Source organism: Atta cephalotes, assembly GCF_000143395.1.
Source record: "Atta cephalotes unplaced genomic scaffold scaffold00001, whole genome shotgun sequence".
In the NCBI taxonomy this organism is placed as follows: Eukaryota; Metazoa; Arthropoda; class Insecta; order Hymenoptera; family Formicidae; genus Atta; species Atta cephalotes.
In genome coordinates this window covers 2732588-2746977 of record NW_012130065.1, presented here as the reverse complement: position 1 = coordinate 2746977, position 14390 = coordinate 2732588, and the positions used below count along the sequence as shown (strand labels likewise).

General features: G+C 28.7%; 1 protein-coding gene across 1 annotated transcript in view; it reads right to left on the bottom strand.

Moving 5' to 3' along the window:
- Positions 1-1504: 1504 nt before the first annotated feature.
- The window catches only part of LOC105617865 (beta-TrCP), a 20330-nt gene continuing 7444 nt past the window's right edge, over positions 1505-14390 (bottom strand). The window contains exons 2-8 of the mRNA XM_012199412.1: positions 3992-4229; positions 3691-3877; positions 3076-3532; positions 2611-2984; positions 2103-2181; positions 1798-1978; positions 1505-1515 (exon numbers count right to left, since the gene is read on the bottom strand). Coding sequence (XP_012054802.1) covers positions 1505-1515; positions 1798-1978; positions 2103-2181; positions 2611-2984; positions 3076-3532; positions 3691-3877; positions 3992-4229 — 1527 coding nt within the window. The remainder of the gene's footprint in view (positions 1516-1797; positions 1979-2102; positions 2182-2610; positions 2985-3075; positions 3533-3690; positions 3878-3991; positions 4230-14390) is intronic.

The following is a 14390-nucleotide window of genomic DNA, read 5'->3' as shown; positions in this document are numbered from 1 at the left end:
TATATATATATATATATATATATATATATATATATATATAATATATACATACATATATATGTATATTAGTAAATGCTGTTCACAAAGCATTAAGTTTAAGCTTTATAATATCACAATCATTCGGGCATGATGATGTCATTTAAACTACATATGTTATATGCTCAATTATATACATAAATTCAAATAAGCAAGTCTCATTTATTTGTAATTAAAGTTTTTTTTATATTTAGAGTATTTTTTTTAATTTTAGTGAAATACCAAATTGCAAAAAATTTAAATTCCTACAAATAAAAAACAATTCACATTTTCGATTGACAATTTAGATAAATATAAAAATGAGCAACTTACGTGTACAAAGCGTGAATAAAATGAGTTAAACGAGATCAATGGTCAAGATATAATAATAACGTTTCTTTTTCTTTTTTTACAATAATTAAGATAATTTTAGGATCACACGTTATATTGTTTCGATATGAATATAATAATGATAATAATATTTACATTCTGCAATAGTAATTTTTATATTCTAAATGCAAATGGTATCATACCAAATGTAGGCTGTGCAGAGGTTGTCGGCTCTTTACTCACTTTTTAAATAAGTTTCACAAAATTTAAATGCTAAAAAAACTATTATACATTCAATCAATAGTTTCTTTCGCAGTTCTAAACATGAGTACATAGCATTTTGTACGAGCCATTTAAAAGAGAGTGTAACACGATAATCCTCCCATGTAACAATTTTTTTTTACACATTCACACGTAAGTACTCCAATCAAACAACATTTTACAATTTTTTTTATCTCATAAATTAATTATATAAAAAATCATTAATTCCTTTTACTATAATACATCTAATGTCTTATTAAGTGTAATATCCAGCCTCCCTAAAAACGCTTCGCTACATTACGTATTGTAAGTCTTTTTCTTTTTTTTCATTTTGTAGGAAAATGGTCTTGACTTCTATCATGTCACAGAGCGTAGAAGAATTCCAGATATGGCCAAAGCAGACGACAATCATTTACATCCATGGGATGTATTTATGCAGCTTTAAATATACTGTTTGTTCCTAAACGCGGTGCGTCAAGCGCATATATAAATTATAATTCATAGTTTCACATAAGTCAGTCCATTTTACTTTCCTATTTCTTGAAGAATTTTTTTGCTGTCCTAGCAAACAATAAATCAAAGTCATTAATCAACCAAATTTTTCCTTCAGACATTTCTATATATAATTGCTGTTGTTTACATTTAACACTCATCATCGGATATTTCATTGTTTGCGCACATTGTTGTGAACACATTGGATTCACTCACCTAACCACTTGTCTGAAATATAAAATCAATTGTTATTAATTCCGCGCAATTTATTTTTTCTATACTTTTACTAGAATTATTATATTTGTATTTATATTGAATAAATTGCTTCTAAATCTTACCTGCAAGCAATAATTCATAAAATATACTTACAATTATATCACAATAAAGGAATCTCCGTATTGATGCGTCACTCAAATGCTGCAAATAAGAATATTTTTAAATTTAATAATTTTTATATTTAATCTGGAGACACACAATAATGTCTCGGTGCTAATTAATATACATTGGAAAAAGAAGAAGATCTGGTTGTATTAATTAAAATTCTGGTTAAAGATAGACAAATCAAAATTTTCTGAAATTTGACTCTATAATTCTAATTGAGAATTTTGATTGATATAATCAAAATTTTCTGGTTCCGTTTTTTAATCAGAAATTTTTCTCAATGTATATTAAAAATTCCAATTTTGGTAGCATACTTACGGGAAGGAGATCTAGTATCGGCTTGGTTCGGCGCTCCATCCATTGGCAGGCGTCCACTGCATACACTTCCGCTTGACGGATTGTAATTAAGAAAATCCCAAATTAATATCGTATCATCGTGAGATGATGAAACTATTTGGAACTCGTCAAACTGAAGACGAAACACACGTCCAGTGTGCTCCTATAATAAGAAGTATAAATAAGATTAGTAATGAATGAAAATTGTCATGTAGTGGAGCACTTGACAAATTGTTGACTAAATATAATATAAGAAATAAGAAAATACGCGTACAAAAATATCTTACCACTAAAGTGCGTAAACATAAAGTACTAGCAACAGCACGAGGATCAAGAGCGGCTACAAGATCCCAAACTTTGATTTTTCTGCAAAATACAATAACAAATATCAGTTTAATTACTCATGAGTTTGTAAAATTATAGTGCATTCTTGAAGCAAAATGTGCATCTTTCAATTCCACTCTCTAAATTATTAGTGTGAAATCTAATATGAATATCAATTATAATGTAGAATTATTTTTTGTTTCTTATATACATTAAACATAATACGTTATAAAAATAAAAATTATATTTTATTTTTCTAAAAAAATAGGAATAAAATATCTCATAATAAGTATAGGTGTGTGTGCGTGCATGCGCGCGCGCGCGCGCACACGCGCGCGTGGGTGTGTATGTGTGTGTGTGATGCATATATACATATATAAATTTTCTAGTTGCTTATAGCTATAATTTCACATAAAAACGTTACAAACGTAAAATTAAAATCAGAATTGAATTGGATTTTGATTTACCTACCCATCATAAGCACCGCTGACGATGTGCTTACTATCGAATCGAATACATCTCACTAACTCTTCGTGCCCTTCTAAAACACGTAAGCAAGCGCCACACTCGATGTCCCACAATCGTATAGTATTATCACTACTGCCACTAACTACTAAGCGATCTCTATATTGCAAACACGCTATGCCGCGTTTATGTCCGTTCAACGTTCGCACAAATTCGCAATTAGAGGTGTTCCATACTTTGATAGTCCTATCACCACTGGCAGAAACAATATACTTCTCATCAAAGTCAACTACGTTCACTGCTGCTCTGTGCCCTACTAATACTCTTCTCAACGCAATTTCTGTCTGCGATGTCATATCCCAGACTGCTATAGAACGATCCTGCAAATGATAATTGTTAGTAATGAAATCCAACTAAATGAAAATTAGAAAACATGAAAACATAAAAATTCATCGCTTCTCTTTGACTGACCTTTGAGCAAGTTACCATCATGCCATTGTTAAATCTAAGATGCAGTACTGCCTCACAATGATGAATTAATGTATTAACCATCTCGCCTGTAGTAGCGTCCCAAACTCTCACGGTACTGTCCGAGGAACCGGATATTATAGCCTTATCATCATACTGTAAACAAAGTACAGAACCCGTATGGCCTGTCAACACCTTGATACATTGTAAAGTATTTCTGTCCCAGATCTTAATCGTGTTGTCTCGGAGTCCGGAAACTATCTTCTGATCGTCATATTGCAGACAATAAACGCCTTTAGAGTTCTCGCTACGACAATTGATTCTTTGAAGAGTGAATCGACCCATTCTCCAATTGTTCTCCATACTTTCGATGTCTTTGACAATTTTTGGATAAAGAGATCTGTAGAAATTGTGATTGGGATGGGCTTCGCCTGGTTTCGGTTTAAAAAGATACTGTATCCTGAAAGTCCACAAATTAAATAAAAAAAATGTAAAGAAATATTTTACGTACATTTTATTTGTCAGAATGTCAAAATGCTTTGTGTACGTATCATATTTGTGTTTGTTTGTCACAAGTTTTGTAGTTTATACACACATATATCATAAATTTTCATTTACCATCCTCTCCTTTCAGCTAAACCTCTCCAAACTGAATTCGTTCGAACTTTACGTTCAATCAGCTTTTTCCAAAGCATTCCTTCACTAATAACCCTATGCCATTCCTTGCATACTAGTTCTGTAGAAACAAGTGATTTTGCGTCAAGGTAAGACAGAATATTTTCTGCCACGTGGTCCAATCCTTTTTCTGTAAATCATTCATTTGATATTTGTTAAAATCGTTTTAAAGATGCAATTAGAAATATCATTCAAAACGTGTGCAAAGAGTGTATAAAATATATTAAGCGTAAAGCGTACTTACTCGGCAAAAGCGAAATAAAGTTTCTCTGCAACATTGGTTTTAAATATGCGTTGATGTGTCCGTGCTGATAATGACACATTCGTGCTAACAGCTGTTCGACAAACTGCACTTGTTCTGATTCGCTCCATCTTTCGAACAGTTTCATACAGATTTCTTTCTCTTGTCCGTATTGCGTAGATGCTCCCGTAGATGGTTCCTTTTTACAACTAGGATCGTAAAGTACAGTCGTCATTGGATACTGTAACAAAATATTAATGTTTACATCTTTAATATGCCATCAGAATATGCCATTTTACAAAAAAATCAAAATACAATCTACAAGTACTTATATATATAAGCGATTATATCTTCACAAGACTTTTTCATTAATAAATTAAAATTAATCGAGAACAAAATCATTGACATTTAATTATTATATACGCAGTCTCTGTCGAGGAATATATCATGCCTAAATTTTTTTATTAACATATTTTATACATGCGCATGTACTTAATGACGTTTGCTCTTATTGTACGCTACGTAATCGGAGCGCAAATAAACGTGACTAAGAATATCACACCGAGCACAATGTGTATTATCGATGCACACATCGTTGTTTCCCGATTAATCACGCTGTATATATCGGAATCAATGAGTTGTAATAAAGCATATACACTCAAAAACGTTTGAGAAAACCTAACATATTCAAGTAATCATTATTATAAAATCAACAAATAAAATATGCATTATAACACTACAATTAATTATATTGTAATTATTTTATGGCAAAAGTACTATAAAAACATCTAAAAATTAAGTGCAAGATTAAAAAAAAATATATCATAATTACTTCATAGAGCATTTTCAAAACAAATTACCTAAATCGAAAAGAAGTCTCATTCCATTCATCTTAGAAAAATTAACATATTTAAAAACCCAATAAAAATAAATATATGTTTATATATTCAACGTATGAAATTTAAAAATGATGTTGCATGAAATTAAAAAATGAAAATTGCACTTTTTAAATCCCTTTCATGAATATATTTTGTTTTATTATTTATTTTCTTTGACAAAGTATATATCTACAAATAAAATTCAATATTATGCAAATATACTTATTCCAATCAAATTAATTTTTTTTATATTTTTAAAAATCAAAGATTGCAGAAAATCTTCGGCAACGCGTATTAATTATAATTTATAATAAAGATTATAAATATATATCGAGATTTAAACAGTTTTTTTAAATATTTCATATTTCGTAAACTAATTACTAATGTGGCCAACGACTGCAATTTTCGTAATTTTATAACGTTTACAATGGAGAATACAATAGCAGGAAAACGCTAATATTATCGCGATATTAAGAAACTTAAAATGTCGAAAGACATGATGTAAAACAGTGAGAATTTTTATTCTATCATGATCACATATCTATGTACGAAGAATACCTAAATCGCAAATTAATGCTGAAAATGCATTGTTATCAATAAACACATATATATAAAATAGAAATTATAGGATTATTTTTTAATTATATATTATATATATATAGTATTGTATTATAACTTCCTCGAGAAAAAAGAAATGAAGATCGATTTCTTACCAAAGAGCAAATTATTTTCGTTAATCTTTCTTATTTTTCGAGAAATAATAATATAAATAAATCATAAAAATCAGAATATGCTAATCGTATTTCACAAAAATTATCAAACAGTTTATTTAGATTTTTCTTAGATTAATTATCAGATTAGAAATCATCGAGACATTACTCAATAAATTATTGTTTAACAGAATATATATCGTCGATAAAAAGAAACTAGAGTAAATTATATTTTGAAATCCATAAAAATTTCAAGTAAAATTTAATAATGTATGCCGCCTTGTAGAGAATAATCCGATAATAAATAAACTGTAGACGATAATTCTATAATTTGCGTCAGATTTCAGAACAGAATTTAACAATGTTATGTATCACATATTTTGATAAATGTATGTATCTTCGATTCTTCAAACATTCGTATTATACACGAAATTACAAATGGATTATTATTCTCAATTTTAACATAAATTATAAAATTACAGAACATATAAAGTGGACTTTATTATTGAAATGCTTTTCCTATTGCATACATAAAATCATATTATTCACAAAATTTATATGCACAATGTTATAAATAGATTATTATATCCTCAATTCTAATTACACATCATTTAAAGTGGACTTATTAAATATTAATATACAAAATTAAATTATTCAAAAAATTTGTATTACAGAATCAAAAGTGTTTAGAAATTTTATTAAAAAATTGTATATATAAAAATTACGAAAAATATTTGAACAATAGAAATTTATGTGTAAAAAATGTACATTAAATTATACATGTCGAGATATAATAAAATATAAAATAAAATTGCAATTCTGTTAGGAAATCTAATATGAATTATAGATTGTTTGAGGTGAGCTTAAGAGTACATTTGCAAAACTAGAATTGCGGACGCGTCTTGAGATAGAGCGAAGAAGTACCGGGTTCTTGACCTCTCTCGCTCCATTCTCTCTCGCTCGTACATCGTATATACCAGGACTCTTATAAATTAAATCGTTTACGCGCGTCCCGGTTTTGTGCCGAGCATCTTGTCTTTCTCGTTAATATTATAATCATCAGTAATCATATTTCAAGCGACACGCGGATAAACAGATATATTTTTCAAGCAATTTTAATTATCTCGACGAAAATTTAAAATTCTTTTGGCATAAATACACTAATCAAAACTAAACAAAACTAAACTCGATCAATCTGTAAATGTAAATACAATTGAATAAATAAATAAATAATAACGCTGACTAAATACGACCTAAATTTACACGATCGTCATTAAATTTGCTAACGTAGCGATTCAAGCACATGATCAATCAATTTTTAGACGGAAATTTTTCGTCGACGTGCGACACATAAATGCGCATAAAACGCATTTTTTACGAAAGAAAATAATAGTACACGTTTACACTTTCACTGTTTGCGTCGTCCTTATCATCCGTATTTGTCCGTAAATATCCGTAAATATAATATTAAACATAATGTTATTGCAGGGGATATTGTCAAGAATATCCTTCGATATAGCTGGAAATAGAATGTAAGAATTTATTGATCAAAAGTCTGATCTTCTTTATTAAAATCTTTCCTATAATTTCAAGTGACACGTTTAAAAATTATATAAAGTAAAAGAGAGAAAAACGGAAAGAAGATAAGAGAAGAATGAATTAGCAAGACATGCTATATAATATTATTTCACATGACGTATTAATAATATCTAAAAACAAATTATATTACTTCAGATATTTCATCTATATATTAATAATGTTTAAAGATTTACTAAAAAGATTTACTATTTATAATTTATATTTCTTTATTAATAATGTATAAAAGAAATAGATATACTATTGATATGAAAGATATACTATTTTATATATTATGTTAATTGTATTGTAAAATAAATAAAATGAATATTATATATTCGTACCTATATTTAATATAAATTATAATTATAAGAATTTTATATATATATTCATATGAATTATATTAATATGAATTATAATTATAAGACAGAAAAATGAGGAATGTGTGTGAGCGCATATGTATTATATATAGGAGAAGTCGGGGTTATCATAGGTCATCATATCATACAATTGTTATTGCTTTGTCGTTCGTACTTCGAGTAACAAATAATTAAACTCTGTTTTCTCGGGGAAAACCATTAATTTTGTAATGCAAAAATAATTGTTTAAGCAGAAATATTTTAATAAAATTATTTAATTTAGAGATGTTTTTATACATATTGAAGATGAAGTGCAATTTTCTATGCATCTTTTCTCAATACTACTAAAACATACAAATGTCTTTTATATCTAACTTTTAAATACTTCAATAAAATATCTTCTTTGTGTGTGTGTGTGTGTGTGTGTGTGTGTGTGTGTGTGTGTGTGTGTGTGTGTAATATAAAAAATAAAAATATAATAAAAATTAATTTGTCTACAGGAAATTTCATGTCAACTTCCTGTCAAAATTGCATCGGAAATCGTTTATCACATGTTGCCAGAGTTCAATTAGATTAGATAGATCAGATTAGATAGATCAGATTAGATTAGATCAGCTAATTTCGAATAAAATGTCGCGTAGCTATTTGAGTTATCGTTAATATAATTTCAATTATGCATATTTAAAACTATTTCACTCTAGAAATAAAACTATACTTTAGAAAATTTAAACAGCTATAAAAAAAAAGATCCGACGAAAAAATAGATTCGCATATGAATAAATTATGTTTTTCTTCTTTCCTTGAATATAAAATTATCTCTTACATTGATTTATTCCTTTTCGAGTATAAGTATGTATCTTTCTAACAATTAAAAGATTTTTTATAGGACCATTTGAAAGCGTTATCGGGTTTATCAGTTTTATGTGCAACAGATCTTAGAGCGATCAAATAGCGAAAATCCATCGTGGAATTGAAAGGAATCAGACAGACGAAACCGAATTGACGATATTTCTATAATCGAAGGATTACATTTGCACGTTCGTGGAGAAAGTGCATGTACCCATGAAGAATGGAGATGAAGAATGCCACAACGCCGATCTTCTATGTATTGAGATACAATAAACAAAAAAGAAGCCTATTATGCGAACGCCACGTCAGTGTTTCACGCATAGCGTTTGCCATTCCGTTTCACGCCGTTTCTCAATTTCGCTTGACATAGCGTTTTGCACAAGGTGCCCCAGAATCGGCGGAATCATGGACACGTAAGCATTCGTTTCTCGTGAAATTTCCGATTGATCTTTGTCAGCGAAAATATATTCGGTGTTAATGTCTTTTGAGTTACAAGCTTTGCAAATAATGCGCTTCTTTACGACATTTAAGTTTCACTGAATAATAAAGCGCGTTAGATTCTAGTAGATCTTCGAAATTTATCTATTATGATCACAAATGTCAAAAGAGGAAAATGATCCGTCGACGCTTTTGCGAAAACCGATTTCAAATTTTTATGACAACTTATATAATATTCTGCTTTTCAGTAATTCTGGGACATCATATAAAATGTTTTTTCGCGTACAATATGTTGACGTGTTTCTATTTAAGTGTGTCATACGAGATATACAAAAATTCGTTTTTATATCTTAAGACCGTTACCAATTTGTAGTCAACGTACAATATAATGCGAAAATGTAATATTTCGCGTCTGACCTACTTGCCGCGTCTCCCCTACCTCAGGAAGTGAAAACCGTCATAAAAGAATCATATCGCGTTAAACACTTGCTAATGAAAGCTAAACTCTCGCAGAAATGGCGATTGAGTAGCAATTCTTTTTACACAAATTTCGACAAGAAATCTATTGACGGAATTTAAATCTCTACAGTTAAAATCCGACTCTATGATCTTCCTGATATTTCCAGATTGAGGACAATGCATTTTTATTCTAAAAAACTTTTGAATTAAATTTGTTAATAAAAATTAAATTCTCACGTCGCAGAAATGATGATCAAGTAATAATTCTTTTTACATGAATTAGGTTTCGATCAGAACTATGAAATTCGACTCTCCAATATTTAAAGCATCAAATTCTATAATGATTTCTCTACTATTTTCAGTATTATTTTCTAAAAAGAGACATAAATTAAAACGTAAATTTATTATTTATATTTCTAGACATTTTTATCGTCATAATATTTTTTGTTCTCTTGTTAAGTCTCACCATTCCGGCCAGTGTTCGGCCAGAGTTCGCACTTCAGAATAGTTGCTTTATCCGGGTGAAAACCGTATTATCGTCGACCTATTGTGGGACCTTCTTCCGAAAGGCAGTTGTCCGCGCAACAGTTGTCGTCACTCCGTTATTGTAACGCGATACAGAAAAACGAGTCTATCTAGCGGCTGATGCGCGGCGGTGCGATCACCTGAAAACGCTCCAAGTGCTCCCGGTATAACGGTATTGCGAACTCATGTCGAATCTACGCTCTCCTGACTCTTTTGTCTTCCTGGGATGTTGTCCTCGCACATTTCTTGACATGGCCAAAGTACGAGTATACTAAGTGTTCGATAAGAAACGATATGCTGAACGAATGCAAATGATCGGCCTTTATTAAAAATAGAAATAATCTTTCTCCGAAAATCTAATCGGCCACTTTATATGCTCTGATTTATGATTTATAAAGATTCAATATTTCAATAAATATTTTATATTTTTTCTCCCGTCCCTCTCTAGAAATCCTTCTAGAGATTAAATATTATATATAAAAATATTATATATAAAAAAAAGTAAACATTGAGTCTTGTAGACTATATATTTCTTTTTTAAAGTTTTAGTAAAAGATTTATATCAATTTTTTAATATATAATGAGTGAAACAAGTATTTATATAGGGAAGATATTTTTTTAAAGAACCTTATTTTTAAAAAGTAAATGTTAATTAAGAATTAATTACAAAGAAAATAGACTTTATATTCCTCAAAATTATTTTACTTAAAAAGATATGTAATGATTAAAAAAAATACAATTATCTAAATAATGAGCAAAAATGAAAAATTATATTATTTATACAAAAAATATTCGTATATAATCGAAATATTTAGCTTTAAGATCATGATTATTTCACGAAGCTCTTTTGTTTAAGAGACAAAATGTATTTATTAATAAATTGATAATTTATATTTTCCACAAATAAAGCTTTTTTTATGAAAATCTCCTCTATACTTTTTGCATTTACTGCATATATAACTTTTTTAAAAAAATATTTTAATTTCTGATAAGAAAAATCATCGCCATAGGCACCAAAATTTATTTATTATTCCATATATAAAATGCTAAATAAAATTATTAGCACAGATATGTACATAATATATATTTCTTCTCTTTTAAAAACATTCATACATTTGATTTCAATATCTTTCCTCTCAGTTCAACAACTGCTTAATTTAAACGACGCGTTTAACTGTTTATATTCACAATAACGTCCACAGTACATGCTAAATGAATTGCTCATGATTTCGACGAAACTTCATTGAGCTTTTAAATGCTTTGAATGCGTATTTACAAGGGAAAGTAATGTCGCAAGACCGAAATGTACGATTTCGTAGAATGAATCACAAAATAAATTTTTGCCCTGTATATTCGCTCGTCTATTCTGGCACAAAGAGGTCGACAACTTCTGAAGGTCTAAAAGATGCCGACGAGACCGCATCATGACGCTAGAAAGCGTAAAAGAAAGATTCAAATTAACAATAGTCTGAATCGTACAATTATCAAAGTCCCTAAAATACTTGCCCTAAAACAGATATCGAAAAGTTCTCAAATTTACTAAGACAAATTCTTTTTCAAAAGGAACCGAAAAAATGCCTAAACAGATAAAAAAAGTTAGTTATTACAATACTTTAAACTTCGGTTTACAGAACAGAACGAATATCTGCAGCACGAATACCTCACAGGGATTGAATCATTGGGATTGTGTCGAAATCATATTTCTTATTTTTGGGATTGTACCGGACGTGATTTAAAAACAAACTTTTAACAAGTCCGAGAAGAATAATACAATAAGACAAATTTTAACTCTTTTGCCACAATCTGGAAAAAAGAAAAGTGTTCTTTTACAATGTGTCTTTGATATATTAAATTCAAATTAGCAAGCAAAAAAATATTCTAAATTGATCATAACAAATTTTCGAAAAAAATGAGATTAAAAGTCGAAAAGAACATATATTGAAACATCTTTAAAAATTAATATAATTAGTAAACCTATTACAAACTTATTCAGAAAGAGTTCAAATTAAATATTGCTTGAATATTGTATTTTAAAAAAATATATTGTTTTTTCCGATTGTGATGATTATATATGTTTTTAACATTGAAAATGATCCAATCACGGTCGAAATATCTATTGCTAGCAATCTATATTAAATTTTTAACTTAAAATATTATATTTTTGTTTCTTTTGTTGTTTTTTTTTACATTCTATATTATCTTGTTTTATTTTATATTATAATTTTTGGCTCATAGCCTTCTTTTTTCTTTATTTTCTAAAATTTATGAGCCTTATTACTAATCAGATATTTTAAAAAAATATATTGAATCTTTTACAGACAACACATCGAACATCTAAAGATGTTATTACAAAGATATTATAGTTTTTCTTTTTAATTATATCTATTAATGGTTTTCTACAAATTGTTCACTGCAAAATTGAAAAATCATAAAAAAATGTTTACTTCCTTAAATAATTTAAAAAATTATATATTTAATCATTAAGAAAAAGTTTAAATTTAGAAATGGTATTTTTTATAATTATTTTATTTTATTTTATTTTAAATTAATAAATAATTTTCTTTTCATGGTTTTCCTTGACCTTATTATAGTTTCCTATGACATTAAATGCAATCCTGTCATCCTATGCTACATATATGTTTGTCCCTAAAACGAAAAGGCAAAAACTAAAAGTTCAATGTCTGCATCTGTGCAGTAAAAGATTAATTTTTATTTTAAAGTAGATACAATGTTCAAGCTTTAATTTGAACTCTTTTCGAAGTCTGAAGCATATCAGGTTTACCAGTAAATTTTCAAAAATTATTGAAATATTTCTGTGTTTTTGAGATTTCAGCCTCAATTTCTCAAAAACCTGACATGATAGAACATTTTTGCTTGTAGATTTTACGCGTTAAAAGTTATTAAAAAAAATCTACTTTTCTTCAAATCGTACAATTTAAGAATATCTTTCTTGAAAAAAAATTGTTTAAATATAATAAATAAAAAGATCGATCGTGTCGAGTTCACTAGAGATCCCGTATCGCGAGTTCAGGGTCAGACGCGATATTCTCTCTCTCGAGGTTGTCTTTTATCTCGATTCGACTGAACGTGGTTGCTTAAAAAGGAATACACATCCAAAAGTGTACATGCAACAAAAGTTTTGCGCATCCAAAGATGAATGCAGGAAAAATTTCGCGCACTCAAGAGTAACAATAGCTTCGTGCATTCAAAAGTATATTCGTAACAAAAAAAATTTTAATCTCGACTCGAACGATACGATACGCCTAAAAAGGAATACTCCTCTTGCACGACATTTCTCTCGCGGTCGTACACACGCAGATTTTACATACATGCGTCATTACGCAAAAGCAACGACGAGACGCCGTGACTTCCCGGTCATTATTTATTACCTCTCACCGATACAAATAAATATCTGTCTCATGGATGGGAAGTCGAAGAATATGAGTAATGGAAAAATCTAAACTACTTGGACTAAACGGTGAAATTTGCTACCGTTATCATGAGCGTGCTTTTTTCGACAGTTCACGAGACGTAAAGTTCATTAACATCAACAGGTCACTGAGCTAGAATAAACAATAACTGCGAAGTACGAGATTAACATCTGTATGTTGTTATTACAATTCGAGATAAAAGTAGAAATAGGATAGAGTTGCCTAATGTCACTGATCGTCTAAATCGTATCAATATTTTAAATTATTATTTAATACAAATAACATCTAGTAACAAAAATATGAAATCAGTAATGTGAACAAAAATTTAATAGGATATATACATTTTATTTTGTGAGTGTTAGTCGCATTTTAATGTACGTATATTTGGCAACTCTTCCCTAAAGTTGCTGAATAATTTCTTTCGAATGAATAGATTTTTTTACAAAGAAAAAATTCTTTTTCTGAAGTTTATCAATCTGTTCCAAAATATGTGTATATTATATATTTTTATATAAATCTTTTATGTAAATTGCAAAATATAGAAGAGGATGTATAATATTCGATAACTTTTATAATTTATTTACCAGCAAAAATTTTTAAATCAGTTACCCGGAATTTTTACATCTTATTATGATTTTTATTTCTTAACAGCAAGAAAATAAAATTTACAGTTAGACATAGCAGTTTTCTTTATTAATCGAACCTTATACTCTAATCGAGAATTCTATTTTTATTTTTCTTTTTATTTTTTTTTAAAATATTGTAATAGTATATACAGGGTGAACAACCTGAAATAACGCTCACTAATCATATAATACTTCCTGATAAAAAACTGAGTCGACAAGTTCTCTAACATTTTGCAATTTTCACAATATATTTTTTTATCATCAAAATGTCTAAAATCAACATATAAGACAACTTTAAGATATCTTTGAGAGTTCTTTAAGAAACATCGATTTTATCCATTTATTTAGTAATTTTTAAACATTCATATCTTAACTATTGTGAAAATTCCAAAATAGAGTAGAAGACTTTTCAATTTAATTTTTTATTAGAAATAACACTGTATGATTAGTGGGCACTTTCAGATATATCGTTTGTGTGTGTGTGTGTGTGTGTGTGTGTGTGTGTGTGTGTGTGTGTGTGTGTGTGTGTGTGTGTGTGTTATTATTAGTAAT